This window comes from Lissotriton helveticus, chromosome 5_1 (assembly GCF_964261635.1).
Source record: "Lissotriton helveticus chromosome 5_1, aLisHel1.1, whole genome shotgun sequence".
NCBI lineage: Eukaryota > Metazoa > Chordata > Amphibia > Caudata > Salamandridae > Lissotriton > Lissotriton helveticus.
In genome coordinates this window covers 159,868,525-159,895,176 of record NC_136065.1, presented here as the reverse complement: position 1 = coordinate 159,895,176, position 26,652 = coordinate 159,868,525, and the positions used below count along the sequence as shown (strand labels likewise).

Below are 26,652 nucleotides of genomic sequence, written 5' to 3'. Positions count from 1 at the left end.
CCTCATGCACATCTGTGTCAGGAGTGGAGGAAGGTGACCTCAGACAAATGGAAATTAAGCTTTATAAAACATTGTATATTGCATAGAACTGATAAAGACACTACCATCAAAGGGTCAAAGAAAGTGGTCCATAAAAGAGGTAATGGAATTGCTGGGGAAAAAAATAAATAGGAAAAGTACATCGGGGAAATTGCTCAACAGATTTCCTAATACCAAAGCAGGATGGAACCCTATGTCCTGTACTGGACCTCTGTTTTATAAACTAGTTCATAAAAACCCAAAAATTTAGAGTGACTACACAAGATGTCATACTTTAGCTACAACAAGGATATTATATGGCTACTCTACATCTCAAAGATGCTTACTTACACATCCCAATGAATCACTGACACAAAATATATTTGCGTTTTGTGGTTAACAAAACACATTATCAGTTCATAGTGCTGGCCTTCGGGATAAAATCTGCACCAAGGGTGTTTACAAATTGCCTAGCAGCAGTGGCAGCACACTTAAGAAGGCAAAAGTGGTACGTGTATATCTTTATTTAGATGACTGGCTGTTGCAAGCAAATTAGTTAAGCATATGCAGAAAAGAAATACAAAAGGTAACCAACACTTTTCAGGATGGTATTTTCAATAAACACAGAAAAATCATCACCAAAATCTAAATAAGAAAAAAAAATCTTTTTGGGAGCATAAATCAACTCATCAGAATTAAAGGCTTATCCTTGTGGAAAAAAGGATGTTTTTCATACTTCAAGAAATTCACTTCTACTACCAGAATGAGCAGTCTCTGATGGCGAGGAAAATACTGGGGGCAAAATGGCTTCCTGCGTTCCTCTGATCCCTTCTGCATGGCAACTTATGAGACCAATTAAGGAATGGGTTCAAACCCGATGGTCACTATCCAGTTGGAGTTGGGAAGATCTAGTGGTTGTCAACCAAAACATACGGGAGGATATGGTGTGGTGGAACAGGTTTCATATAACTGCGAGAACACCATTTGTACACCCAACTCCCACAGTAACCATTAAGACAGACGCCTCACATATGGGTTAGGTAGCTCACATGGACAAACTCAGCCTGAGGAATATGAAAGGAAAAGGAAGCGGTGCAACATATCAGTGTACTAGAGCTAAAAAGTGACCCTAGCTTGAGAAGTCTTTTAGAAAGAGCTGTGGGGAAAATCTCTATTAATTCAAACAGACAATATAATGACAATGTTCTATTTCAACAAGCAGAGAGGAACACAATTTTGTTTCTTTGAGTCTAGCGTAGGAAATCTGGAGGTGGGCCATTCAGAGACAAACTTGACAGCAATACATCTTCCAGGGAAAGATTATGTTGAAGCAGATGGGAATCTTCCTTTCATGGTTAGGAGCTCAAACAGTACTCAAACAGATATTCAGGTAATGCAGAAAAGCAAAATTAGATCTATTAGCAACTTCAGAGAATGAAAAATGCCAATTCTTTGCATCCTGACCACCCACACCACCACTCCCTAGGGAATGCTCATCGATAAAATGGTCAGGGGCATTTGCTTACGCTTTTCCCTGGTACGTCTGTTACAAAAGGTAATCAACAAATGCAAAAAATCCAAAATGACGCTAATACTCATGGCACCTCAATGGGCGAGACAAACGTTTTCGGACCTAATAGAATTGGCACTGAACAACATACGGAGATAACAGAAGCAACAATACCTGGTATCTATGCATGGGGGAAGAGTTCTCTCTCAAAAAACTAGAAATGTTGAGTTTAGCAGCATAGCTCCTGAAGACTGGGTGGTCATCTAGGTCTACCAGAAAACACAATGAATATTATTAGAGAAGTAAGAAGCCCAACAACATTAAAGTGTTACATAACTAAATGGGAAAGAAACTCAAGGTGGTGCCAAAAACAAGACAATACTAAGGACACAACAGTACTAAAATACCTAACACACCTAAATTGCAAGGTAAAATATGCCTTGCTATAGGTACTTTTAGCCACAATAGTGGCCTACACAAGAGGTCATATAGGTGGGAGTTTCTTCAAAAACACAGTTAATAAAGGGGTTAATAGAGGGAGCAAAGAGTATAGCACCACCTAGAAAGGTGCCAGCCCCTACATGGCACTTAAATCTGGTTTTAATACAGCTAATGAGGAAACCCTTTGAACTATTACACAACGCTCCTCTAAAATTGATCACTTTGAAGACTGCATTCCTAATTGCAATGACATCTTTTCGCAGAGTAAATGAACTATAGGCACTCACAATCCAAGAACTGTTGTTGCAAACACACAGAGACAGAATAGTTGTAAGGACAGACCATCACTTCCTACCCAAGGTAATCTTGCATTTCCACATCAATCAATTGAAATACCAAGTTTCTTCCAAGAACCAAGCAGAAGGAGCGTTATACATACATAACGCAAGAGGAGCAATTTTCAGATTACATCTTTCTATTTTGACAATACCTATTGTTAAACCCTATCCTTCTCAGTAGAGCCATCATGTACTATATGGAGAGAAAAAAAACAATCCAGAAGGCACTTTGTGTCTTTCACAGACAACGTGAGGAAATCAGTGCCGAAAGGTACAATCTCTAGCTGGATTACGGACGCAATCCAAATGTCACAGAATGGTGGGCATACAACTACAAACCAAGAGTACATTCTACTTGCAAGAAAGGAGCAGCAATACCCTTTCTACGGAATATACCATTGCAGGATATTTGCAAAGCAGCTATTTGATCCTCAGTGCACACGTTCACTAAACATTATTGTATAGACATTCAAATGAACAAGGAAGCTCAAGTGGGAAAAAAGGTTTTGGGGCATCTATTTACAAACGCATGGTCCTATTCACCCCAACCTCCAGAAGAGAAGAAAACCGCTACAAAATCAATGCAAAGCTTGTGAATCCAGAAAAGATTCAATCTGCAAAACTAAATGGTTTCTTTCCTGTAGGAGTAGTTTTGCAGCTTGAAGAAGAATTTTCTGGATTCACAGGTGACCCACCCATGACAGGAGAGAGGCAAAACAAAAAAGTTTCTCAAGATGGCGACAATACGTGGAGGCTTCCGAGGAGGGTGTATGAAGTCAGTAAAAGGTTAGATTAAACACCAATTGGTGGGACAGTAGAAGCCCAACAACAAAAAGAGTGAGAGAAAGAGAAGGTTGCTAATACATGGGAGAATTCCTTACTCGACCACTATATGGAGGAATAACGCACAGCATGTGGATCCAGAAAATTCTTCAAGCTGCAAAACTACTCCTGTAGATAAAGAAACCATATTGTTTTGCCTCTCTTGCAGTAATAAATTTGAATGACTCAACCACTTTCTTGCAATAATAAATTTGGGTACTTGGACCAGTGTCTGATTTGTGAGGGACCACACCACCGAAAGTGCTTGGTGGACTTTGGTGGCTGTGCAGATAGCACTTCCAGTTCATTAAACTGATATGTGGAAGTAATCACGAGGAAGAACGTTTGAAAGAACAGCTATGCATAAGTTTGAAAAGCGTGCACAATAAGGTTAGACTTAATTAACGTTTTACGGTGGCATAACATACACCTTTATGAAAGCCCTTTCAAATAACACAGAGTTTTAACCAGGCAAACATTGAAAGGATGATAGAGCGCATATAAATGACCTTTAACGGATATTTCAACAAACCCTTGCTTTGCCAAAGACCAGACAAACCGAAGTACCTAAGAAAGTTTACCCTGCAGTCGGTCACCCTGAAAGCCCTCGTACCAGTCAATAAGATGGCCACGGCTTTCAGAATAGTTCAACTTTGTTGCCTGAAGGCGGCAGAGATGATGTCCACCACTTCTATACATAAATAGAATGTACCCAGCTGTTTCCCCCAGTCTCAACAAAGAGGTGTAGACTGTGGAGGTTTGGGTGTAGAAACCTGTTCGGTTTTTGGCATAGCAGATCCTTCCAAAGAAGTAGATGGAGGACAGGGTATAGGTAGCAGGAGTGGGTGCAGTGATGTCTTGGGATCTGCTGCATACTTGGCAGAGTGCTCTAGAGTGCCAGAAGCTCAGCAATGAGTATTCTTGGAGATGGCAAAAAGAACTAACAACGAATGGCCCATTGGACGAACACGCCTGCAGATGACATTTGTCATTGACTAGCTAGCATATGCTAAGCATGTCCAACCTGGCTTTTAAGGATCCTGCAAAATGGCTGACAGCCACTGAAATTTCCCTGAACTTCCAGCCAGCGCCTCAGGGATGAGACACATGACATCACATCTCTTGATTTGTTGCATAACCACATGTTGGTTTATTCTCCTTACCAACTTGTACAAGGCTAGCCTTGATAAAATGCTGAAATACCTTGACAGCAGCTGCAAGGCACTTGGCTCCAGAATATTGATAAGGTGCCTCTGTTCCATCGGAGACCAGAGGCTTTGATCTCCACATTATCCAGGTGGCCTCCCTAACCAAGGAGCGATGCATCCGTTATCACTATGAACTCTGAATGGAACTCTAAATAACAGCCTCATGCAAGTTAGGTTGGGATCCTTCATCCACCATTGAAGGTTACTAGGCTGACTAGTCTGAATCGCTGATGCTGTGCACCATCAGTGCTGAGCCCATAGAATGGTGAGATTTCACTGTAGAACTTGCGTGTGCCAACTAACACGAGGCACCTGTAGAATACTGTTGGCCAGGAGATCTTGAAGCTTTCGGGCTAAGCTCAAAACATCTGTATCATGTCCTGAATGGCCCAGGGTTGCCCTGAAGTTAGTTAGGCTTTGAATGCCACCATGTCCAGAACAGGCGCTATGAAGGAATCCTCTGCATAGGCACACAGTAGGATTGCAGCTCATTGATTGTGAACCCAATGAAAGATAAGAGCAAGAAAGCTTTTTATCGGTGGTCCGCAACTAACTGAGAAACTTGCTTTCAACAGCCATTCGTAGGAAGCATGAGAATAAGTGCACTCATGTCTTCCAAAAATGGCCTGCGACCACCACCGCCGTCTTCAAATACACCCCAGAGGGCTGAGGTGTGGGAAAACCTGGGACAGTAAACTGAAAGTGTTGCTCCCCCAGAACGAATGGGATCATCGACCTGTGAGGCTACAGAACAGGTAAATCAGATATGCATCCTGCAAGTACACAGAGACCATTCTATTCCCAGGGTCTGGGCCAAAGTAAACCTTTTATATTGTTCCCTCCGAAGGAAGACATTCAAGAACCAGACTTTAAAAGCTGGTCTAAGCCCACTTTTTTTTTTTTTACACAAAATTAGTGGGAATGACACCATTACCACTTTCTCAGCTGCTTCTGTTGCCCATTTGTCTATCAATGACCCCATCTTTTTGGCAAGGATGGGAGGCATGTTCTACTGAGAACTGAGTGAAACAGAAGGAACAGTGCAAGGGTTGACTAAAAGGGGATGTACTACGACAGACTACCTGCAAGATCCACTGGTCGGAGGTAGCTGCACGTCAGTTAGACAGGTAAACAAATAGTTTATAGCATATGTTGCTGTATTTTATTTTTATTTTTTTATTTAAGTAGGTTTATATAGCGCTAGCCTGACCCGAGGGTATCGGAGCGCTTCACAGCAGTATTTGATTAAAATTCATACAATAAGGCCCTATTCTACATATAGGTACGGAAAGTCCTCGTGAGCGGAGTAGCGTTGAGGTAGTACGCGAGTCCTGAGATCGACTCATAGAGTGCACGTTGTCTTGGGGTCGATACAATAAAGGAGTATTCTGCATATAGGGTCAGAAGTCCAAGTGTGCTGAGCAGCATTGAGGTAGTCCGTGAGTCCTGACATAACTTCATAGAGAGCGCGTTAACTTGGGGTTGAGCCCTTCAGGCGGGGGGTGCGTAGGAAGGGGTCGAATAGCAGGGAGGAGGTAAGTCTTATAGCAGCAATGTCTGGGGGTGAAGACTAGCAGGGATTCGCGTTTTTGTGCTGCGACTATCCATTCTGGAGTGAGCGGGTGAGGAAAAAGGACTTTTATGTGGTTTTTTGATTTTGTGAAGGATGAGATAGTTCTGATCTCGACTGGGCTAGCGTTCCAAATTTTGGGCGCGTTTCTGGCGAAGGACCGTGCAGCCGTTTTTTGTTTGCGTGTTTTCATTGTGTTGAGTAGTAGGGTGCTGGAGTTCCTGAGGTTCCTTGTCTGACCAGCCCTCTTGAGCTTGGTGGCCAGATACTCCGGTTTTCCTGTGTGCAGGGCTTGGTGAGTGAGGCAGGTAGTTCTGAAACTGGCACGCAATTCGATTGGGAGCCATTTCAGTTCTCTGAGGGCTGGTGAAATGTGCTTGTATTTCCTGATTACAGTGACCATTCTGGTTGCTGCGTTGAGAGTAGTTTTGAGGGGAGCTTGATGAGATTTAGTAGTACCAGTGAGGGTGGCATTCCCATAGTAGAGTCTGGATAGCACCAATTATTGTGTCAAGAAGGATGATGCTATCCATGTGCATAGTCATTTGTTAGAGGACGCAATTTTCGAGGATTTTGGACAGGAGTGGGAGATTGGAGACTGGTCAGAAGTTATTCAGTTCCTGGGAGTCAAGGCCTGGTTCTTCAATAGTGGCGTGACTTGGCCAACTTTGAGGCATTCAGGTATGCTGCCTTTTCTCAGGGAGCTGTTTATGATCTTGCACCAGAACGGTGCTATGGAGAGTTTCAGTTTTTTGGTCAGTACGGTGGTGGGTATCGGGTTAAGGACGTGAGAGGCTGGTTTGGAGGAGATCAGTTGGAGGATCTCTGTTTCCGGGATGGGGTTGAAGGACTTCCAGGTTTTATTGTGGTGCTTGGGAGTGCTATCTACTGTCACTGGGGGCAGGCATTTGCAGACGGCGTTGACCTTGATGTACAGTGAGAGCTCAATCTTGGTGATTTGTTCTTTGAAGAAGTTGGCAAGATTTTCATACAAGATTTTGGAGGCTTGTAGGGAGGATTCCGGGGGCCTGGAGTTTTGTTGCCTGGTGATTTTGAACAGTTTGTTGGGCCTGTTTTTTGCGTTGTCCAGGGCAGCGCAGAAAAAGGTGGATTTTTTTGCTGCTGTGGTTTTTGTATTTCCTACGGGCTGCTTTGAGTTAGAGTAGGTTTGAGAAGGGGTTGTTCCTCCATTGTCTTTCTGTAGCTGTCTACTTTCTTTGTTAATGTTCATGTTGAACAAGGATCTGAATGGGATGTTCCTGTTTTTTTTTTTTGTTTCAATGGGGCTACTTGATCTAAAATAGATATCATGATTGTGTTGTAGTGAGAGGTGAGTTCTGTTGTGGATAGATCATCCGTGGAGGCAATGAGGAGAGACTTAACCATTCCCTTTAGGTCAGCCATGTTAATCTGAGTGAAGTTTCTAATCCATTTTGGAGGGTCTTGGGTGGGGGGGGGTGAGGGGGTCCGTGTGATCGGTTGAGTGAGGTGAAAAAGGATTAAGTGGTGGTCAGACCAGTCTACGGGTAGGGTGCAACCTATCGTGACGTTGTCTTGCTGGGCGATGGTGGCATCTAGGATTGCTCCTTTGTTGTTGGTTTCCTCTAAGCAGTGTTGGGTAAGGTTGTTGCTGTCAAGCAGCTCCTTCAGTTTCTGGATTTGCAGGTTATTTTCGTCATTCCAGTGTAGGTTGAGGTCTCCCAGAATAAGGTTGTTCGTGTCTTGGAGGGAGCAGTGGGCAATCAGGTTGGATAGGTGTTCAGTAAAAGTGGTGTTGCCTGGGGGGTGGTAAATAAGGTGGCTGATAAGAGTTTTGTTGTTGCTAGTGTTGATGTTGGTGGTTAGGCACTCAAAGGTATTGTAGTTGAAGGAGTCTATTTCTGTCACGGAAATGTTATTTTTGTGGATGATTGCTATGCCTCCGCCTCTTTGATCTTTTCTATCTTTGTTGGTGATTACAAAGCCAGGGGGGACAAGGGTATCCATGAGTGGAAGTGAGGAGTTATTTAGCCATGTCTCGGTGATGAATGCTATGTCTGTCGTGGGCGAGGATGGCTTCCGCTAGCTCTGTGGTGTGCTTTGTGGCTGATCTGCAGTTTATGAGCATGCAGTTTGTGGGGGACGTCTGTTGGGGTTTTTTCTGCTTGGTGGGCTGTGGTGATTGTAGTGCATGTGGCCGGGGGTCTAGGGGAGTTCGGCGGTGCCTGTTCTCTTCTCAGTCCAGTGATCACCTGTATTTTGGATTGGAGGGTGCCAGTCGTAGGCTTGTCGTATGAGGAGGCGAGAGCGGCCGCTTCACTTGCAGATGATTCATCTCTAGTTCTTTTAGGTCTCTGTGTCTAATTTAGAGAGGGAGGTCGAGATCCCTTTCGGGTGGGGAGTCTTGGAAAATTTCTGTTGAGAGAGGGGGGAGGGGAGGCAAATGTTGCGGCTTTAGGGGTGCGTCAAGGTTGTTGAGGATTTCACTAAGACCCTGGATTATGGTTATCTGATTTTCAAGCAGGGTGAGCCGCTGCTCAGTCTTTGTCGGTGTGGGTGTTCTGGGCAGGTAAATTAAAGCTGTGGGGGGGGGAGAGCTTTGCGTTAAGTTGCTCATCATAGGAAGAGAGGGTGGGGGTCTGGTGAGGGTCGTTGCTGGAGGGGGTAGAGGGGGTGTTGATTTGCTGTGGGGCCGAGGGTGCGTGGTGGCGGGGGCCGTGTTGGGCGTTGGTGTTAAATTGCGTGTGGGATTACAGAGGGGGCTGGTAATCACCTGCTGAGAGTTGAAGTCGGTTGGTGTGGTTTGGGGGGGGGGGGTGAGGGTGGTTGCCGAAGGGGGGGTAGGGGGTCTTGTTCTTTCTAATAGTTTTTGGGTGGTGACTCGCGGTGGTAGGCGGGTGTTATTCCTTGGGAGCGCCGGAGTACTGGGTGGGTTCATTTTGCGGGTCGGGTTCTTCAAGGAGAGGAGGATAGGCGGGCAAGGGAGGAGTGCGTGGGAGGGGGATGTCCGGAGGGATGGGAAGAGGGTGTCAAAGGATTCTAGACTGACATTGTTGGCTTGTATCAGGACTGTGCTGTTGAATTAAATGGTCACATTGGTGGTCCCATTTTGCCTAGTGCGGTTAGGGGCTGAGAAAGTCAGTTTGCAGCTATGGGTGGTGTTAGTCATTTTGGAGATATTGAGTTGTGATCTGAGGATGGAGTTCCATATTTCGGGTCTTTCCGTGTGGAAGATGAGATCTGTTTTTACTTGTCTTTTGGAGGTGCAGTGATGGATGCCTGCAAATAGTGATTCAGGGTGTTGTCTGATCAGATTTTGTTTACATTTTTTTTCCGCTTTGGGTGATGGGTTAGGGGGAAACTGATCGAGAAGGAGTTAGGGCCGTGCGGTTTTAAGTGGTTCGCAGAGATGAGGTTGGAGTAGGCGGATGTGGCGGAAGGCATATTGACTGTGTGGGACGGGGGGCAGGCACCCTGTATATGTAAGGGTGGTCTAGAGTTTTCAGTGCTGACCTTTGAAGGTAAAGTGCGAATGGTGTAAAGATTTGTGCTAGTGATCAAGGGCTGGTCGTGGACTCTCATGAGCATAAAGCTGAGGGTGACTCTTATAGGGCCCATCTCATCCCATCTCGGGCACCGACAGTCATAATTGCATAGGTAAAATAAGATTGGAGTCTGGTGCTGTAAAATGATTCCTATCCTAGCTCCACAATCCTCTAGGACCAAGATTGCACCTCAGATTGGTTTGTTTCCAGCCTCTGATTCATCATTCCAAGTCCAGGACACGCCACTATTTCTCCTGGAACTTCGATGCCATTTGTCGAGGATTCAGCCGCAGCAACAGAAACTCATATTGGTGACCACGTGGATTTGATTTTGACCCCCTCAAAGTAGCTTTATCAACAGAAATCAAATGGCATTGAGAAACTGAGGCCGATTTTTATGTTGAAAGTGCCCTTTATGTTTTGTTCTAAATTAAATAATTATCCATGATCCAGTCAACATATGTTGTGTATATCTGACTATCCCCAAAGTATGTAGAGTCGACCTGTTGAGCATGCAAGGCATTCAAGTTTAAAAAGACTGCTATTCCGAAGTACTCCTGGGTCCATCGCAAAATGCATTGTTAACCCTGGACCTTTCAGACATGAACCTCTAGGGTGCCAAGCACAACCGAGGTACTAAGAGTATCCAGCTGGCACAGGGAGACTAAAGCCCCGAAGTCCTCTCCTGACGCATTGTAGGGTGAGGTGGAGTAACTTACTGCAACACATCACTGGGCCAAGGGCAAAAACTAGAGCCTTCATTTCTCCATCTTCAGTTAAAGATCAATGTCCTAAGTGGGGGCAAGCGGGTTGTGAGGGAGTGAACAAGCGATCTCACATGGAGGCCGAGCATTGAGGGTGTTGGAGTACTGAGGCAAGCCAGAAGAGGCAGTAACCTTTGGGTTGGAGTTCTGGCTCAAAGACCTCTCTACCTTGAGAGACTCAGCCTCATTAAAGCCTTCGGTGATGAGCACCAAGCATCTGCATACATCCAAGAGGCTCGGCGAAATCACACTAAAAACCAAAACCATTCAACACCAAAACCAGCTACAAGAAGACCGCTGCAGCAAGATTGGACTGTAGTTTCCCATTTCCATCGAGCTCCCAGAGTTGCCTGCCTGATATTAGGAAGATTTTCATCCAAACTTCTTTTAGCAAGATCTTAGTTAATCCAGCTCCACAGGGAGAGGAGGTTCCCCAACCACAGCCAGGAACTGAGCGGATGCTCACACAGCAGATATCTGAAGAAATGCAGGCCTCTCTGATCCCCCAAAAAGTGCACGATTTCACAACTGCAGCTCCCTCCCGCTAAGCCCCTATCACAGCCCCAACTTGTGATACTGCCGCCACTTCCATCACCAAAGCTGTCTGTTCCCTCAAACACAGATTCAGAACCTCATGAGCCATACCAAGACACTCTCCTTCCCCAGGATGCATAGAATCCTTGGCAGGAGAACCTTGAAGGATGTAGATCTAGAACCTTATCCTGTCAAAGCTAAACTTCCAGATAACACCACTGCTGATTAGTTATCCAAAGGGCATCGCAACACCTCAAGCTTAGGTTCCTTGTTTTTGATGTGTAAGACTGAGGAAACCCTCTAAAACCAAAAGGTCTGTTCAGTACTTGCCAGTGCCAAAAAACATGACCAAGTGTCATACTGACAACTTGTTCAGTGCAAGAGTCGTCAACTCACAGTTGGGGAAAAATGTAAGGTTTCCGCAGACTACTCAGTGCAAACCAGATGATGCATCCCACAAGTGTTCTGGAGGGGACACGTCCACCACAGTCTCACCTCTTGGCCGTGGCTTGCTTTTCCACATCTATCCAGAGTGAGAAGTACGTTTAATTGGACCTACTTAATGTTTCAAGCGTTGCACCTTGGGTGTGGATGACTAGAGACCCTGAGCTCCCTATAAATACCCACTTAAGAGAATTGGTTTTTGATAGTTACTGAACTATTGCGCACTTAGAGCAAACAGTTGAAAACATGAGCTTGGGTCTTTCTTACTGAAGTAGCCACCTGCATTTTCTAGTCATGAAAACCAGACTTGATATGCTATAGATGAACACAAGGCATGTAGTGTTTGACTTCAGCATCAGCTTTGCGTCTTGAAAAATTTAGCAAATGAGAGTATGAAGTTTGTGTGGGATAGAGGAGAAAAAATAGGCCAGAAGCAACTCTGGTTTGTATAAAAAATGGATAGTAAATGTGAAATTAATAAATGTATGCGCGATAATGGTTGTTTGAAACATAGTATGTGGAGCATGCAAAAGCTAAATGCAAGCCAACAATAGTAATAGTTCTGCTACTCGCTTCAAATTAATATTGATGGTTTCATTTTGGTGCAAGTATTGATAAATGATGTTGATTGTCCCTGTTTCTAATATAGTAAGTTTAAGTTAATAGTTGGAGGCACCTAGCCAACTTCTTTGAAGTGGATGGTGACTTCCATAGATTCTACCTTAATGAATCACTGAAATTATGGTAATGCTTTGTTCTCAGCTGAAAGCCGTTCATGAGCAACTCGCTGCATTGTCGCAGGCACCGGTGAACAAACCAAAGAAGAAAAAAGAAAAAAAAGAAAAGGAAAAGAAGAAGAAAGACAAAGACAAGGACAAAGAGAAAGATAAGGAGAAAGACAAGGATAAGGAAAAACACAAAACAAAAATAGAGGAAGACAAAAAAGTTAAAGCGACACAGCCAGCCAAAGTGGCACAGTCAAAAAAGGCGCCAGCTAAAAAAGCGAACAGTACAACTACATCGAACAGGTGTGTGAGTGCTCTACAATGTTTCTGTTTGGGGTATTACAAAGTGTTTGGTGCAACAGGATGGCTGGTTTTACAGTTGTAAGTGTTTGCTTATTGCTGTGATTTTTTTTTTTTTTTATCAGCCTAAGCGGTTTTATCTTATTTTTCTTAAAAATTATGAGTTATAGAATATACCATTTTCGAAGTGATATCTTAATTTGTTTCCATCTTGAAGTATTTTTACTGTATTTTCTCGTCTTTCCATCTTTTGCATTTTGTCATATAAATCATTTGAGCTTAGCACATAGTAAGGAATTTCTTTGCCTCGCCCAATGTAGCACGGAAATTCCTTTTAATTAGTTCCAATAGAAATATTTTTGCCTGATTTATAGCTTCTCCTTACTAGTCCTTTCCCTTCAACCAAAAAGAACCTCTCTCATAAACGATAAGAATAGTCCTCCCTCTCGACTAGTGGCCTCTGGATTCCCATTAAATACGTGCATTCGTAGCTAGGCATTCCATCACATCCAAGGAATCACTGAGTATTGCACCAACACCATCAATTCATCTCATCTGGAGCATCCTAAAAGCTTGAGCATAGGAAAGCATCTCCTAGCCACCTGTAACATTATAATATTATGTCACATCCTCCATCAGGAGTTCTTACATCCCTTCAAGAAACTGGATTACTTCTACCACTGAAAACACTGTCCGCTCAACCACCATCCTTGATCACTCATCTCACCTAGTCGCCCTGTGACGGGAAATGTATTCTCTGTGCATCAACACCTATGTGGAGCAGTCAATTTGTTTTGTGTATTGCGCTGCTTCTGGAATCTCAAAGCAGACGTTGGTTTCACTCAATCCAAAATATTCCCCGTATATTTCGTAGCTATGCGCTCAGAATCTACATATGCTTATCTTTCCACCAGTTTGAGAAGCACTTTCAGTGAATCACAGTAATGACATTTGTGTTGGATACTTTTAACTGCAGGTTTTGCACCTTTAGAGTGTTCTGAGGCACCAGACTGGACCCAGAAGATTTAAACCACATTGCTCCGTCAGTCCAAACTTTAGGTTGAGCACCTCTTGCATATGCTTTATGTACTTCACTTATGGGCTTAATGCTATCCCCCTACTTTTCATTTGTTTGTTTTAGTGTCCTTTAAAACGCCTTGCTTGCTAGTGGTCAGTCCTGCCTCTTTGTTCTCCTTTTTTTTCCTCTTTCATTCCTTCCATGAAGCAGGGGCCACGTACTATATCTTTACTCTTTGATTGTTTATATGTTGTTTGGGGAACAATTTTTTGTTATATTTCTTTCCTGATCGTGTCACACTGTGGGTTTGTGTTCAACTTTGGTGCCATATTTCATCGCAGCTTCCCTCCTGCTCCTCTTCCTGACACCTTCTCACAGGCCGCCCCACACTTTAATCACTTTTTTTTTTTTTTAAAACACTGACGTCTTTTATTATCTTTAGTTATGGGACACATCACTTGGGCACGGGGAGAGCCAGTGCCAAGACTCGCACGGGGAGATCTGACACTTGATCCCGATTCCCCAGTTCCAAAGTCAGCCGCTCTAGATGTTATGGCGTCGGCTTAACATTGGGATTCTGGGCAAGTGCACAGCCTCGTTCTGAAGGTTTCAGATTGTTTGTATACTTCACAATCAACAGCATCACCATAGCTCGGTATGCTACTACTTCTGTCTCTTCATGACGAAACTTGACTGCAACACTTTTTTATTCATGATGACGAGCGGCGTAGCAGAGTGCTGTCTAATGGGGCGGAGCTTAGATGCTCACAGCCAATGTATGAAGAGGGAGGAGTTCCCAAAGAGAGACCAGGATTGGTGGGATACACAGTCTGTGCGATATCCTATATTTACTACTCGGTTTGAGGATGTGAAGTGATTTTTGCTGCCCAGACAGATTCCAGCGTGAATGCAGGTAAATTCTGGCGGCTGATCAGTCATGTGCTGGTAGTTGGCAGCGTGCAGCCTTGTGACAGGACTGCGAGATCGTGCTTATAGTACTGGGAGCTGAGTTGGCTTGCACTATGCTGTTTGCAATCTCATCTGCCAGGAGGGTGAGCAAATTGAGACCTCTGTCATCCAAGCCTCCTTACCTGCCCATCTTCCCTGATAAGTTGGTACTTTACTCTAGGGCCTCTTTCTTACTGAAAGTGCACTATTCCACGGTCAGCAATCCGTCACCCTACCCACTTTCTACGCTCCTCCAGGTACCTCTAATGAAAAGGAGCGACTTTACCGTCTGGACCCAAAAAGAGCGTTGTCATTCTACTTTGACTGTACAAAAGGATTCCTGGTAGACAACCAACTCTTCGTGGGGTTTCTAGGAATGAAGAAGGATTGTGCGTTGCAGAAAAGGGTGGTCTCTCGATGGGTCGTGCTTTGCATCCAAATCTTCTACGCTATTGCCAAAAAGCAGCCTCCTGAAGGTTTAAGATACTAGAGCAAAGGCTGCTACCATGGCATTGTAACATGGAGTCCCAGTCCTCGACATTTGTCAGACAGCAACGTGGAATCTTTTCACACATTCACCAAGCGCTACTTCCTGGACAGTCAAATACGCAGGGGCGGTCTTTTTGGCTGCTCTGTCCTGCAGGGCTGCCTGGCCTAAACTTGTCTGCGGTCCCTCCTCCGGGTATAGTATTGCTTGGGTATCTATTCAAAGGTTAGACTCTGCGGCTAGATGTCGAAGTTGCTTGCTTTCTTTTCTAATTATTAGGCTTGTTGATAATTCAGAATGTCTCCTAGGTTACTTCTAAAAATTAAAGTCTATTAAGGCACTGAAAACTATATTTGCCACCATTTTCACAGAGCTAATTTCCTTCCCTCTAAAACTGCTGTTTAGGTCCACAGTATTATTTGTAGATTTTTATGCGTGTAGTTTGGCAACCTAAAAATTCTCAACTTTTCATCTAGTATTTTTGCTTCTCCCAGAGCTGGAGTTTGTTCAACTGTTTTCCAAAAAGGTTAGTTCTGCAGAATTTGCGCAATGATTATGCCAGCAACGCATTTACTGCATTTCTTGCACACATCTGTAGCAACTAAATTTAGTTTTTGAAAGTCTGCTAAAGCCTACAGCACTTTTTTTTAGTTTAAAGAGGGATTTTATTGGTCAAAAAGATTAAAATACAATAGTCAAAAGAATGTAGGATAAATATGTAATTAATATAGTAAAATGTTATGGGTGGGAAAGGAAAAATTAAGGTATGAAAAGAGAGGGGATAGAAAGATAGGGAAGGGATATAAATCCCATATTAAACTTTAGAAGTTGCATCAAAATAATTATGCATAGAGATTCCTACTATAAAAAACTTACACTATAACTATTATATAAAAATATTCAAAACTAAGAGTAATCATAAAGTCAAGAAGGTTTGGACACTTTTTCAATAGATAGGTTATGTGAAAGAACTAATTTAGCTGATACATTTAAGAATTCAGTAACTTGCAACCAAAGTACATCTCTCTTAATAGCGAGCGTAGTTGGGTGTACATAGGCTTTATCTGTTCTATGGTTATAGCAAACCCCATACCACCATGCCTGAAAAGACACCGTAGAGGTATCCTTTCATGATTTAGTGATTTGTTGAAATGCAATGAAAATGAGTAGATCAACAATATGAAAATCTGTATCATGAGAGGTCCAGACTTTAGAAATGCTACCTAGAAAAATATTTGAAAGAGAAAAAGGGATATGGGCATGACAGATGATATTGATTTGTTGCCACACTCTGGTCCAAAAGGCATGAGTGATTGGGCATTGCAATAACATATCTTTGAGATCAGCTGGCGAGGTTGAGCAAGACCAACAGGTAGAGGAGATGGTGGGTTCAATCTTATGTAATTTAGCTGGAGTAATCAAAAGCCTTTTGTAGATAAAAAAATAAAGTTTGAGTACTGTTTGCTGCTCTTGACGACTTCCTTATTTTCGTCCAGATTTTGTTCCAAGTTGGAATAGGAAAAGTTTCTCCTAAGTCAGATTCCCAACTACATACCACAGGTGATTTATCACGAGTAACGGGAATGTCCGTTAACTTTTCATCAATTTGAGATGGGACCGGGAGCTACATAAAAACGATTGAGTAATAGAAGTAGAAGAATAGGGTGTGTGAGGAGAAACTAGAGAATCGTAAGAAATTTGAGCAACTGTAGTTAAAGAAATATTTGGATTGATATGCAGGGGGAAGAGAAAAATGGGATTGCATTATTAAAACGGTAATACATATACCATCCTGAAAAAGCTGGTGAGTCCATTTGTAGGTTAACCAATTTTTCCAGAAAATAAACTTATTGTTAATTTTGATATGTTTATTATACCAAATTGGTGACTTTAGAAAACTTGTACGGTCATCATGAATTGATGAACAAAATGGTTGGAAGATTTTACGAGCATTTTTAAGGATAGGAAGAGGCCATGGTAATGGAACATGGGAAAGAGAGATATATTCTTCAAAGGAAAAAGGATGAAAAAAGAATTTTTCAATGTTGACCCATAAAGGATAAGAATTCAAATCCTCTCCATTATCTGAAAATAAAAAGGATGAATATTTAAGGAAAAATGAGGTGTGATAGCAAAGGAAATCAGGAAAATTAACTCCACGCATGTGTTTAGGTTTTTAACGTTTGCAAAGAGACATTCTAGCCTTTTTATTGTGCCGTAAAATTTTTCGATATTATAGTATATATTTTTATAGATGGATTTAGGAATATTGATCGGGATATTAGACAAATAAAACAATATTATTGGATTCAGCATCATTTTTATAGTATCTAATCTATCCCACCAGGATAAAAATAAAGGGTGCCAAAGTGAGGTGGAAGCAGTTAAAATTGATTGTAATTATTTTAGATTTACAGCAACTGTATCTTTAATGGAAGGATTGAACCACAGTCTTAGATATTTAAGCCTAATTGGATTCCAGTGAAAAGAGGCAAGAAAACAGTTTGTTTAGTGGAAGAATTTCGCATTTGGTAGCATTGAGTTTGTAACCTGAAACCAGGGCAAAATTATTGACCTCTGATAGAAAGGCTGGCAAGGAAGTTTGAGGATTCAAAATAGATAATAAGATATCATCTGCATATACTGAGAGTTTCAATTGATTGGTATCGTATGAGAAACCTGTAATGTCAGTATTTGATCGAATCTTTATCAAAGAAGTTTCAAGTGCAAAGATAAATAAAAGGGGAGATAATGGGCAACCTTGTTGAACTCCTCTATGGAGAGGAAACAAGTCCATTAGCTAGAATAAAAGATTTGGGAGAAGAATAAAGCAAGGAAATATAATTAATACATTTAGGGCCAAAACCAAACCAAGTAAGAGTTGAAAAAATAAAAGGTCATCTAACTCTATCAAATGCTTTTTCGGCATCTAGGAAAATTGCTGCTAACAATTTTTTATATGCATTCGATCTAGTTAAAACATTAAAAAATAAACGAGTCTTGTCAGACAAGTGTCGACTCTTAATGGAGCCACGTTGTTCTTTTCCAATCAACAGGGATAATATACAATCTAAACGAAGGACAAGAATTTTTGTAAAGATTTTATAATCTAGATTAAATAAAGAGATGGGCCTGTAGTTTTTACATAAGGTATGATCTTTATGTTCTTTAGGTAGCAGACAAATTAAAGCTTCCTGAAAGGACCCTTCTGATTTTTGAGTAGAGATAAAATATAAATATAATTGGTGTAATTTAGGAAGAAGTTGGGAGAAATGTGCGTAGAATTCGATGATAAAACCATCAGGTCCAGGAGCTTTCCCTTTTTTAATGGATTGAATGGCACTTAGAATGTCTTTGATTTGAATATCATCTTCTAAGGAAGAAAAATCTACCTCAGGAGATGGAGGAGGAATAGAGGATAAATAATGAAGAATATCAGTTTCTTGGTGAGGCAAATCAGGAGTATAGATTTTTTGATTGGAAAAAAAAAAATTCAAAAGGATATCTTCATTTTTATGAACTGTAGTGTTGGCCGCGGTTTAAAGTGATTAGATTTTAGTGCGCTCTTTTTCAATCTTAAGATAGTTGGCAATAAGTTTGCCAGCTTTGTTTTGTGCACTATAATATTTAGCACTAGATTTAAGTAGGTATAGATTAGCGGATGCAGTTGAAAGTTTATTAAACGAAAATTTGGCCTTAAGTTCGTTCAAAATCGATTGAGACTTTGTGGAATAATAGGAATATTCAAATTGTTTAATACGTGAATTGAGCAAGTGAATGGTTTGTGCAGAAGATCTCTGTTTCTGAGTTACAAACAAAATAATGAAGTCTCTAGATGCAGCTTTAAAAGTATCCCAAATAAGTTGAGGAGAAGTATGAGGGGATTCATTTTCAATAAAAAAAGTGTCCACAACTTTTTGAAAGGCTGGTGTAAATTTAGTATCTAGCAGAACGGAAATATTAAATCTCCATCTCCTGGTTCCTTCAATGGGAGGGAGTAAACCTAGATCTAAGGAGACAGGAGCATGATCATAAATTAATATAGATCCTATATCAGAATGTGAAATGTGTTGGGTAAGGGCTTTAGAAATAAATGAATAGTCTATACGAGATTGGGAAGAATAAACCGGAGAGAAATAAATGTATTCTTGTAGTGTAGGGTGACATAATCTCCAGGCATCAACGAGGGATCTAACTATAAAAGGATCAAAAAACATATTACAATCTCCACCAAGTATTAAGTAATCATCAGTATATGTCATTAATTTGGATAAGATCCGAGGCCAAAAAAGTTTGTCAGGATTGGTAGGTGCATATAAATTAAAAATAGTTAAAGGAATTTTATCAACCATTAAAGAGACTGAAACCCATCTACCTTCAGAATCAGTGTTGTGATGTATAAGTTGGATATCTAAGCGTTTATGACAAAGAATAGCTACACCATTCCTTTTCCCAGAGGCAGGAGATGCAGAAATATGATCCACCCATTGCAGCTGAAGTTTAGCTATCTCTTTTCTTGTCACACGAATTTCTTGGAGCAAAACTTTATAGCCTTTCATGCCAGCAATGTGTGATGAAACCCGTTGACATTTTATGGGAGATCCCAAACCTTTAACATTCCAGGATATAACTTGTAACGACCTCTAAATATTTAAAACCGTGAAAAAATTTGATATGACCCACTGCAAATAACAAATAATAGGACTAATCTTCCAATAAGGGGAATCCAGTGAAGTATCAGTATAGATAAGAAATGCTATAAAGTAGGAAGCATTAGTAAAACAGACTAAGAAATGAGCTTTAAAGAAAGAAGGAGGACAGAAAGAGGAGAAGGAAAGGGAAAGGAAATTGGAGGAAATACCTAAAATATGTAAGGAGCAAAGATAAAACCGATCGAATAAGAAAAAGGTAATAGAAGAGATATTCTGAAAAAAGGATAGTGCAAAGAGAAAATAAAAGAAAAACAAGAAACATACCACAAACATAAAGTTATACATGGGGATGGTGGAGCCACATAAGGAAGACGGCACACTTAAGTGGGACTCCAGGACGAAGACAGGAAAAGTAGATGTCATCCAGGTGGGAAATAGGGATCACATATCAGAAGACCACGAAAAAGCACACCTGATAGTAAGAAAAAAGAGATTGGTTAAAGGTGGCACAACAAAACACTACAACAAGACAAAACAATGTAAGTAGACTATCGATGGACCAGGAACATCCATGGTTTCTTCTCTGCAAGTGTCCAAGAAAGTTGTAAACGAGCAGGATCTTCATAAGTAGTGGTTTTATTGTTGTAAGTAACCTTCATGAGGCAAAAATTAAACAAACCATATCTAGCGTTCAAGCTGTGAAGAGCAGGTCTCATGTCCCAAAAAGTATTCTGTCGGTCTGCTGTCACCTTGGCGTAATCCTGAGCAAAAAAGAGGGTAGGTAGATCCTTGTCAGGAAGTTTTACCTTTGTGTTTGTCAGCGTGCAAAACTTAAAGTAAACCAGTATATTCCCAAAAATATAAAATAACACCCATTGGTTTGGTTAAAAATGATGACGAACATGGGTTCTGTCCCAAACGGTGAGCTCTTTGAATATTCAATTTCAGAGACTCCGGAAAGTCCAGAAGCTCTGGTAAAAAGGAATAAAAAAAAGCGTAGAGGATCTGAACCTTCAAGTTTTTCTGCAAGACCATAAATGCGCAAGTTGCTACGCCAGTTACTATTTTCCAAATTTTCCACTTGTTCAAATGTAGAAAAGGCAATTGGTTGGTTACAGCTTGGACAGAATCCACTCGTTTTTCCAAGTGAGTAACATTTTGCTCTAAATGTGACCATTTATCCTCAAGACCTTGGAGACGTATATTTGTTTCCTCTATGTAAGGTTTGAGATCACGTATCTCTTCCAGAATTAATTCAAACATATTGATGTTGCAGAGCTGGAATTAGAGGGTGGGTCTTTCTTGATACGTTTACCAGATACATTTGATGAAGCAGAAGTAATTTTAGAGGATAATTTAGAAGCACAGCGAGGCATAGTGGACGTCGTACCACCAGTATTAGAGATATTGGATTCCAAATCATCCATAGTCTCCTGCAGGATGGTGAAAGGATTATGATCCTCTAATGTAGAACAGTCAAAGGGATTAGCACCACTACATATAGAGCGCGCGTGTGCCATGAAATATAAAAATTAACAGGAAGTCACTTGTGGAGCTTACTACCAAACGCCCAAGAAAGTACCTCTGCAACAAAGTCCTTCAATCGATGGTCTAGAACATTATACACCTTGTGAGAAAAAAAGTAATTCCAGGAATTACATCATAAAAGCAGAATTTCCCACAGTCAATGAATGGATACTAGAATGCTGGCAAGCCTAAATGTCCATGAAACACTTGAGGCGCGAGTAAGCATCATGTGGAGAAAGTGCTCGGGCGGCAAGTAACGAAAAATAAAAAGGCGGTCGCGAAAAACAGAGCGCGACCGAACGGGAGAGGAAACAATGAGAAGGGCTCACCCTAGGCACTTCTAAAATGAAATAAAGATTCACATGGGTTTCATTGTGTATTTTGAGCGTTTTTTGAGGCTCAAGCAGTGAATAAGCCGCCAGGAGAAGACCCGTCTCCTCACGGAGCCTCACACCAGGGCAGCCATATTCGCTGGAGCTGAAGCCACGCCCCCTGCCTACAGCTCTTTTTGCTGTGAAAATCTGCTAGGCACTTCTGTTACAGATTATGGAAAATATTAGAAGTGCATCTCATTCTGGAATGTATTCCTGTGCCCAATTTTCAGACTAGTCCATATTTCATACCTACTTCTTAAGATCATTGCAAATTTTGGAATGTAACGTCAGCACAGTAAGGTGTGGTTGGTAGGGTTTTTAATGGCAGGAACACTATCACTAATTTGAACTAGACATTAAATGTTTGAGGGGATATCATTTTTCTTAGAAGTTCCAAACCCTATTGGGGAACATTTTCCCCATGCTCACTTTTCAGTCGGCCTTCTTTTTTGCTACAATCCACCATTAAGTAATGCAGCCATGTAGAGGCGAAGGATGAGGGCGACCTGTGAAGGGCTGGCAAACTTCACTCAAAGGGTGTTTAGTAAATTTTCAATTTGGGTGCTAAAGTAGCCAGCATTCTCTATTAGTTATCTCAGTACCTTAAAAATATTAACACTTCATACGGAAACCAGTGTTTTGTCATTATGAACTCCACAGCTTCATGATGACTCTACTGAAAAGTGGGACGTTTGGTATCAAACCTATCAGCATAATAAACCCACACTGATGCCAGTGTTAGGTTCATTATAAAAAGCACTCAGAGGGCATCTTAGAGATGCCTCCTGAAAAACGGCCAACTTCTAGTGTATTCTAGCTGCATCACCCATAAGGCAGTGCATGGCAATGGGCCATCATATTTGGCGGAGAAGCTTAGTCAATACAACCCCCTTAGAGACCTGCGATCCAATTCTAAATCCCTTCTCAAAGTCCTGCGCATTAATAAGGCCAGGAATAGGGGGGAAGGCTTTTTCCTACCATGCCCCACGAATCTGGAATTCCCTCCAGCTATCACTGTGACAGTGCACAGACCATTTCCATTTTGGAAAGTCCTTGAAAACATTTCTATTCTAGATGTTTCACACAGTATTAGCTTTTTTCCTACTCGCCCGCAAGCGCAGAGATACCCCTACGGGGGTGTTTCAGGCGCTATATAAGTAAGAAAAATAAAAAAATATTGGCTGACTGGTCCTCACCAGACAGGTTTCTGACTTCATGGGGTGCAAGCCATTGTGCTCTCGGAGGTCAGAAACAAAGCCTGCTCTGGGTGGAGGTGTTTCACACCTCCTCCCGGCAGGAACAGCATCACTTGGTTGTGAGCCTCGAAGCCTCTCACCTTGTGATGTGCTGTTTTGGGCAGATCCAACTAGTGGAGATGCCCACCTCTGTCCAGGCCCCACTTTTGGTGACCAGGGCAGGTAGGAAAATTAAGGTGTGAGTAGGAGTGGCCTATTGTCAGGAGCTGAGGTGAATGCCTCTCTTAGAGATTCTCCACCTCATATTGAAGAATTAGACCTAATAGGAACATGGATGTGCCCCTCTCCCTTAAGGGAGGGAACAGGTGTAGTCACCCTAGGGAACAGTATCCATTGGCTATTACCCAGACTTCAGTAATGTCCTTAAATTTAGTATGTAGGGACCCCAGGAACCTTGTTCCTCCGATTCATCAATCTACAAAGAAGTACCAAAGAGCCATGCAGCAGTGGCAAAAGACCACAACTGGCTTGGACCCAGCCCTACCGGCCTGTCTCCTCTTTCAGTGACCCTGCTTCAGGAAACCGGCATGGCCCACAGCCAGCAACCTCAGAGATCCTTGGGGACCTGTGCCACCTTCAACGATGACTCTTGTGTCCAGGGAACACCGGATTTGTCCGGCCAAGAAACAAATAGGACTCCGGATCCAAGCAGGTTCGTGGCACTTGCACCACTCTGCACTCGACACCCATGGCCCAAGTCCAGGTGGGCCACCGACCTAGTGAAGTCTCCCTGGCGATCCTAACCTAGGATCCAGCGTTGGACAACCCCTCCAGACTAACCCTGTGCTTAGTTCGCGTAGTAGTGCTACGCGAAGTGCACTTCTCACTACGTGAGCTATGCGTAAATGTAAAATGTAAATGTCAAGGTATTTGTAGAGCGCACTGCCACCAAGCGGTTTCCTGGCGCTATTACTCATACCGCTGTGGAACCCTTCCTGGCTTTCCCTGTGAAGTGTCCACTCCTGGGCACCCCCAGGGTGAAGCCAGGCATCCTAGCGCTTTTGGGGCCGCTGTGGAGGTTAAGCAAGCTATTGCCCTGAGTTGCAGCGTGGGGCCCATGATTAGAATAGGCACCGAGGCGAGAATTGTCAGGTCAGAGGAAATTGAGCCCAAGACCCGCCGAGGCGGGAATTGAACCCTGGTCCCGGGCCAGAACTCTGCATCAGGGTCTGCCGCTCTAACCATTGAGCCACACTCCTCCACTCCTCCGTAGCACTACTGCAAGAATCCATACTGCTTGTTCTTGACATCCTTCTAGTAGCTAGTCTTATGTCTCCTGTAATAAGTGTTGTGATTGTTTCTGTCAGTCAATTACTGTGGTAACTGTTGCGCAGTCATTTCACTGTTATATTATGTATCTGTCTGTTTTATTTTTTGTTTGTGAATGGGAAGCAACTTTGGTGTAAATCTAATGTGGCACATATTTTTCAGCAAGATTTCAGGTTCAGAGAAATTGGGGTATACTGATTTGGTTTTACTTTATTTTATTAATATTAATTTATTAATATTTATTGTGAATAAATTGTAGTTAGATTCTATAAAAATAGGTTGCGTGTTTTGGGGGCTACGAGGGTTGGGGTAGGCAGTACCAAAGCAGTCAGGTTGGTTACAATGAAAGAATGGCCAGATTGTGACTGCTGCTGCACAGACCCTTAGACAGTGCCTATGTTACCTGACAGAATTAGGTCCCATGCATGCAGATTTTCAAGGACTTCTGGCCAGTACTTCCCTGTTCTCTCAGACTTATTGTGACCTACTGTGGATGCCATTAGTTCTATTTTCGTTCCCTTGTTGGACTTTTCTGCATTCCTTTACTGGTCATGGAAGAGGAGGAAAGGGCTATCATCCATAAGCTCAGCTGTATATTGTGGAGAATACAGACTCCATGTATGGTGGGGTGAGTTGTTGGCTCCAGAAGCAGCTATTCATGTGTACATTCCATATTTCTGCTTTGTGGGTGGGCTGGCAGAGATTATTCCTGGAGGTATCAACATAACTTCAGGATAGTGGCTTCTGCAGACTGTATAGTGACAGTAACATAGATTTCCTAAAAACATCAATGAATCTCAAACCAAGGCAGATGAGTAAAATGATTAACCAGTGGCTCTTCTTAATTTAAGAAATTTTATAAAATCTGTAGAAGAGAGCAACACTCACGAAAGACTATACTTTATTCTCAGTGTTAAACTTGCAAGTATTAAATCCCTGCATATGACACAGTTGATAAATTTAGAGGTGTGCAAAGTTTCATGGTCTAAGGAAGAGTAATATCCCACTCTGGAGCAGGAGCCTCATTAAGTACACTTTACAGAAACGTCTAGCCACTGATGCCTTGCCTTTGAACTATCCCTAGGTGCCAGAATGGATCTGGATGTTTTTCTACAGCAGTACCTCTCTGTGTTGGTAGAGGGCACCGGGCGATTCTTTGACGTTGTCCATTGGATGTGACGTCCAAGTCCATTTAAGCCCTCCCTTGATGCGCTGACGTCAGTTACTTCTTTCCGCGCTTCTACGCTGATCCGGAGTGTGTACTATTTTTGGCCTACCTCAATGTTGCCGACAAAAGTGTGCTTTTTTCTGGACCTCTGCGTCAAGCCCTCATATAATGTGCACGTGGTGTATAGGCGCCCACCCCGATCCCGTATGGTGCGGCTTGTGTCTTCAGCTTGACACTGGTAGCTGCACGGTGGTCGATGGCCCCCTTGTCTGTCACTGCCATCTTTTTCCTTCGAGGGCCTATTTCTCTAGTCCTTCTTCCTCGCTGTCGCCTGGTAAGTCACACCATTGGTGGTCGACACTGCAGCCTTCCCCAACTTTACTGCATGCACACTGTGTCCTTGACACCTCCTATTTCTCTAATATATGAGTCGGAGCGGATGTCTGTCCCATGCCTTCCTGTTTTTTGCCAGTGCCCAGGCGAGTGTGGCTCAGATGAGGGACTTTTTTTGCTCTCAACTTCCCTCTGGCACTCCTCTCGTCCCTGAGGAGGGCATTGAGGCCTCAACAGACTACACGCTGGCTGTACCTCCTGCAGTGTCAGCAGGGCTCTCTGAATCAGGTCTAGACACCTATATTCGATCTGCCAGCACCGACTCCGGCATGGACAGTCGCGCTGTCTTCTCGGCATCTGTAATGGTTCCGGTGGGCCAGTTCCCTTCGGGCTACCTTCCTCTGCTTTTGGAGGAGCCCCCTGTTTTTCTCTGACACATGGGTATTTTGGTGATATGCGTGCTCATATAGATAAGCCGCCCCTGGAGTTTCATTGGGTCTCTGACCCTGGTGACACTAGTGGCTTTGACTCTCCCTCCCCTCCAATCCTCAGGCCTGTTTTCACCTCGCTTCGGAGGTTAGCTCGGCTTTTGCACAGCTTTTACAAAGAGTTGATGATGTTCTAGGGGTCCATCGTCCTTCTGTGGAAGTGACCATTAATCCCCCTACTAGGGGTGCTTCCCTTCAGTAAAGCCCTCTTTGATATTATGTTGGGCACTTTGGCTAAGCCCATTTTAAGGGCCTCTGTGTCCCGGTCTATTGCTCATAGGCACCATCCTACCCCTGAAGAACCACTCTGCCTTTTCCTTCAACACTCTGCAAAGCTTTGTGGTTGAGGCTGCTACAGCCTCTCCTAACGTCAGCGCTGTGCCTGACATCCTTCCCCACAGGGGGTCTAAAATGCAGTACACTTTGAGCCGATATCTTTTCTGTTACCTGCTCCACTTTGCAGTTCCTTAGTACGGCTTGTATTTTGGCCTGTTTTTTTCATGTGTTATATGCTTCGGTCTCACACCTTCTCCCTTCCGTCCCCGATGATTCTGGACACTGTTGCCCAATTGATCCAGGATTGCCGTCAGATGGATACATTGCTTATATGTGGTGGCATGGACACCGCAGTTTGTCGGGCGGGCCATGGGTCTTTTGGTTGCTACGTACTTCCGGCTTCTCTGAGGCTATTCAGTCCGCCTTGGTGAACATGCCTTTCGATGGTCCATATCGTTTTGGTTCTCAAGTGGACTCCGCTTCATGCAGTTTTCTTAATAGTCTGAGTGGAGTGAAATCTTAATGCCCGATTGCCATACCATCAGTCGACCCCCCCAAACTAGGTCAGGCATTCCCTTCTGTTAAAGGGCGGTTTCAGTTTCTTCTTATTTTCATTCGGCGTGGCGTCCGGTGTGCCCCTGCCCCGGCAGTAATTCTC

The 26,652-nt window shown here is 42.8% G+C and overlaps 1 protein-coding gene across 8 annotated transcripts in view; it reads left to right on the top strand.

The window, feature by feature from the left end:
* Positions 1-26,652, top strand: part of BRD3 (bromodomain containing 3) — a 394,414-nt gene that overhangs the window by 274,667 nt on the left and 93,095 nt on the right. For all 8 annotated transcript variants that reach the window (XM_078641953.1, XM_078641954.1, XM_078641947.1 and 5 more), the window contains exon 10: positions 11,936-12,201. In XM_078641953.1, the coding sequence (XP_078498079.1) occupies positions 11,936-12,201 (266 nt within the window). The remainder of the gene's footprint in view (positions 1-11,935; positions 12,202-26,652) is intronic.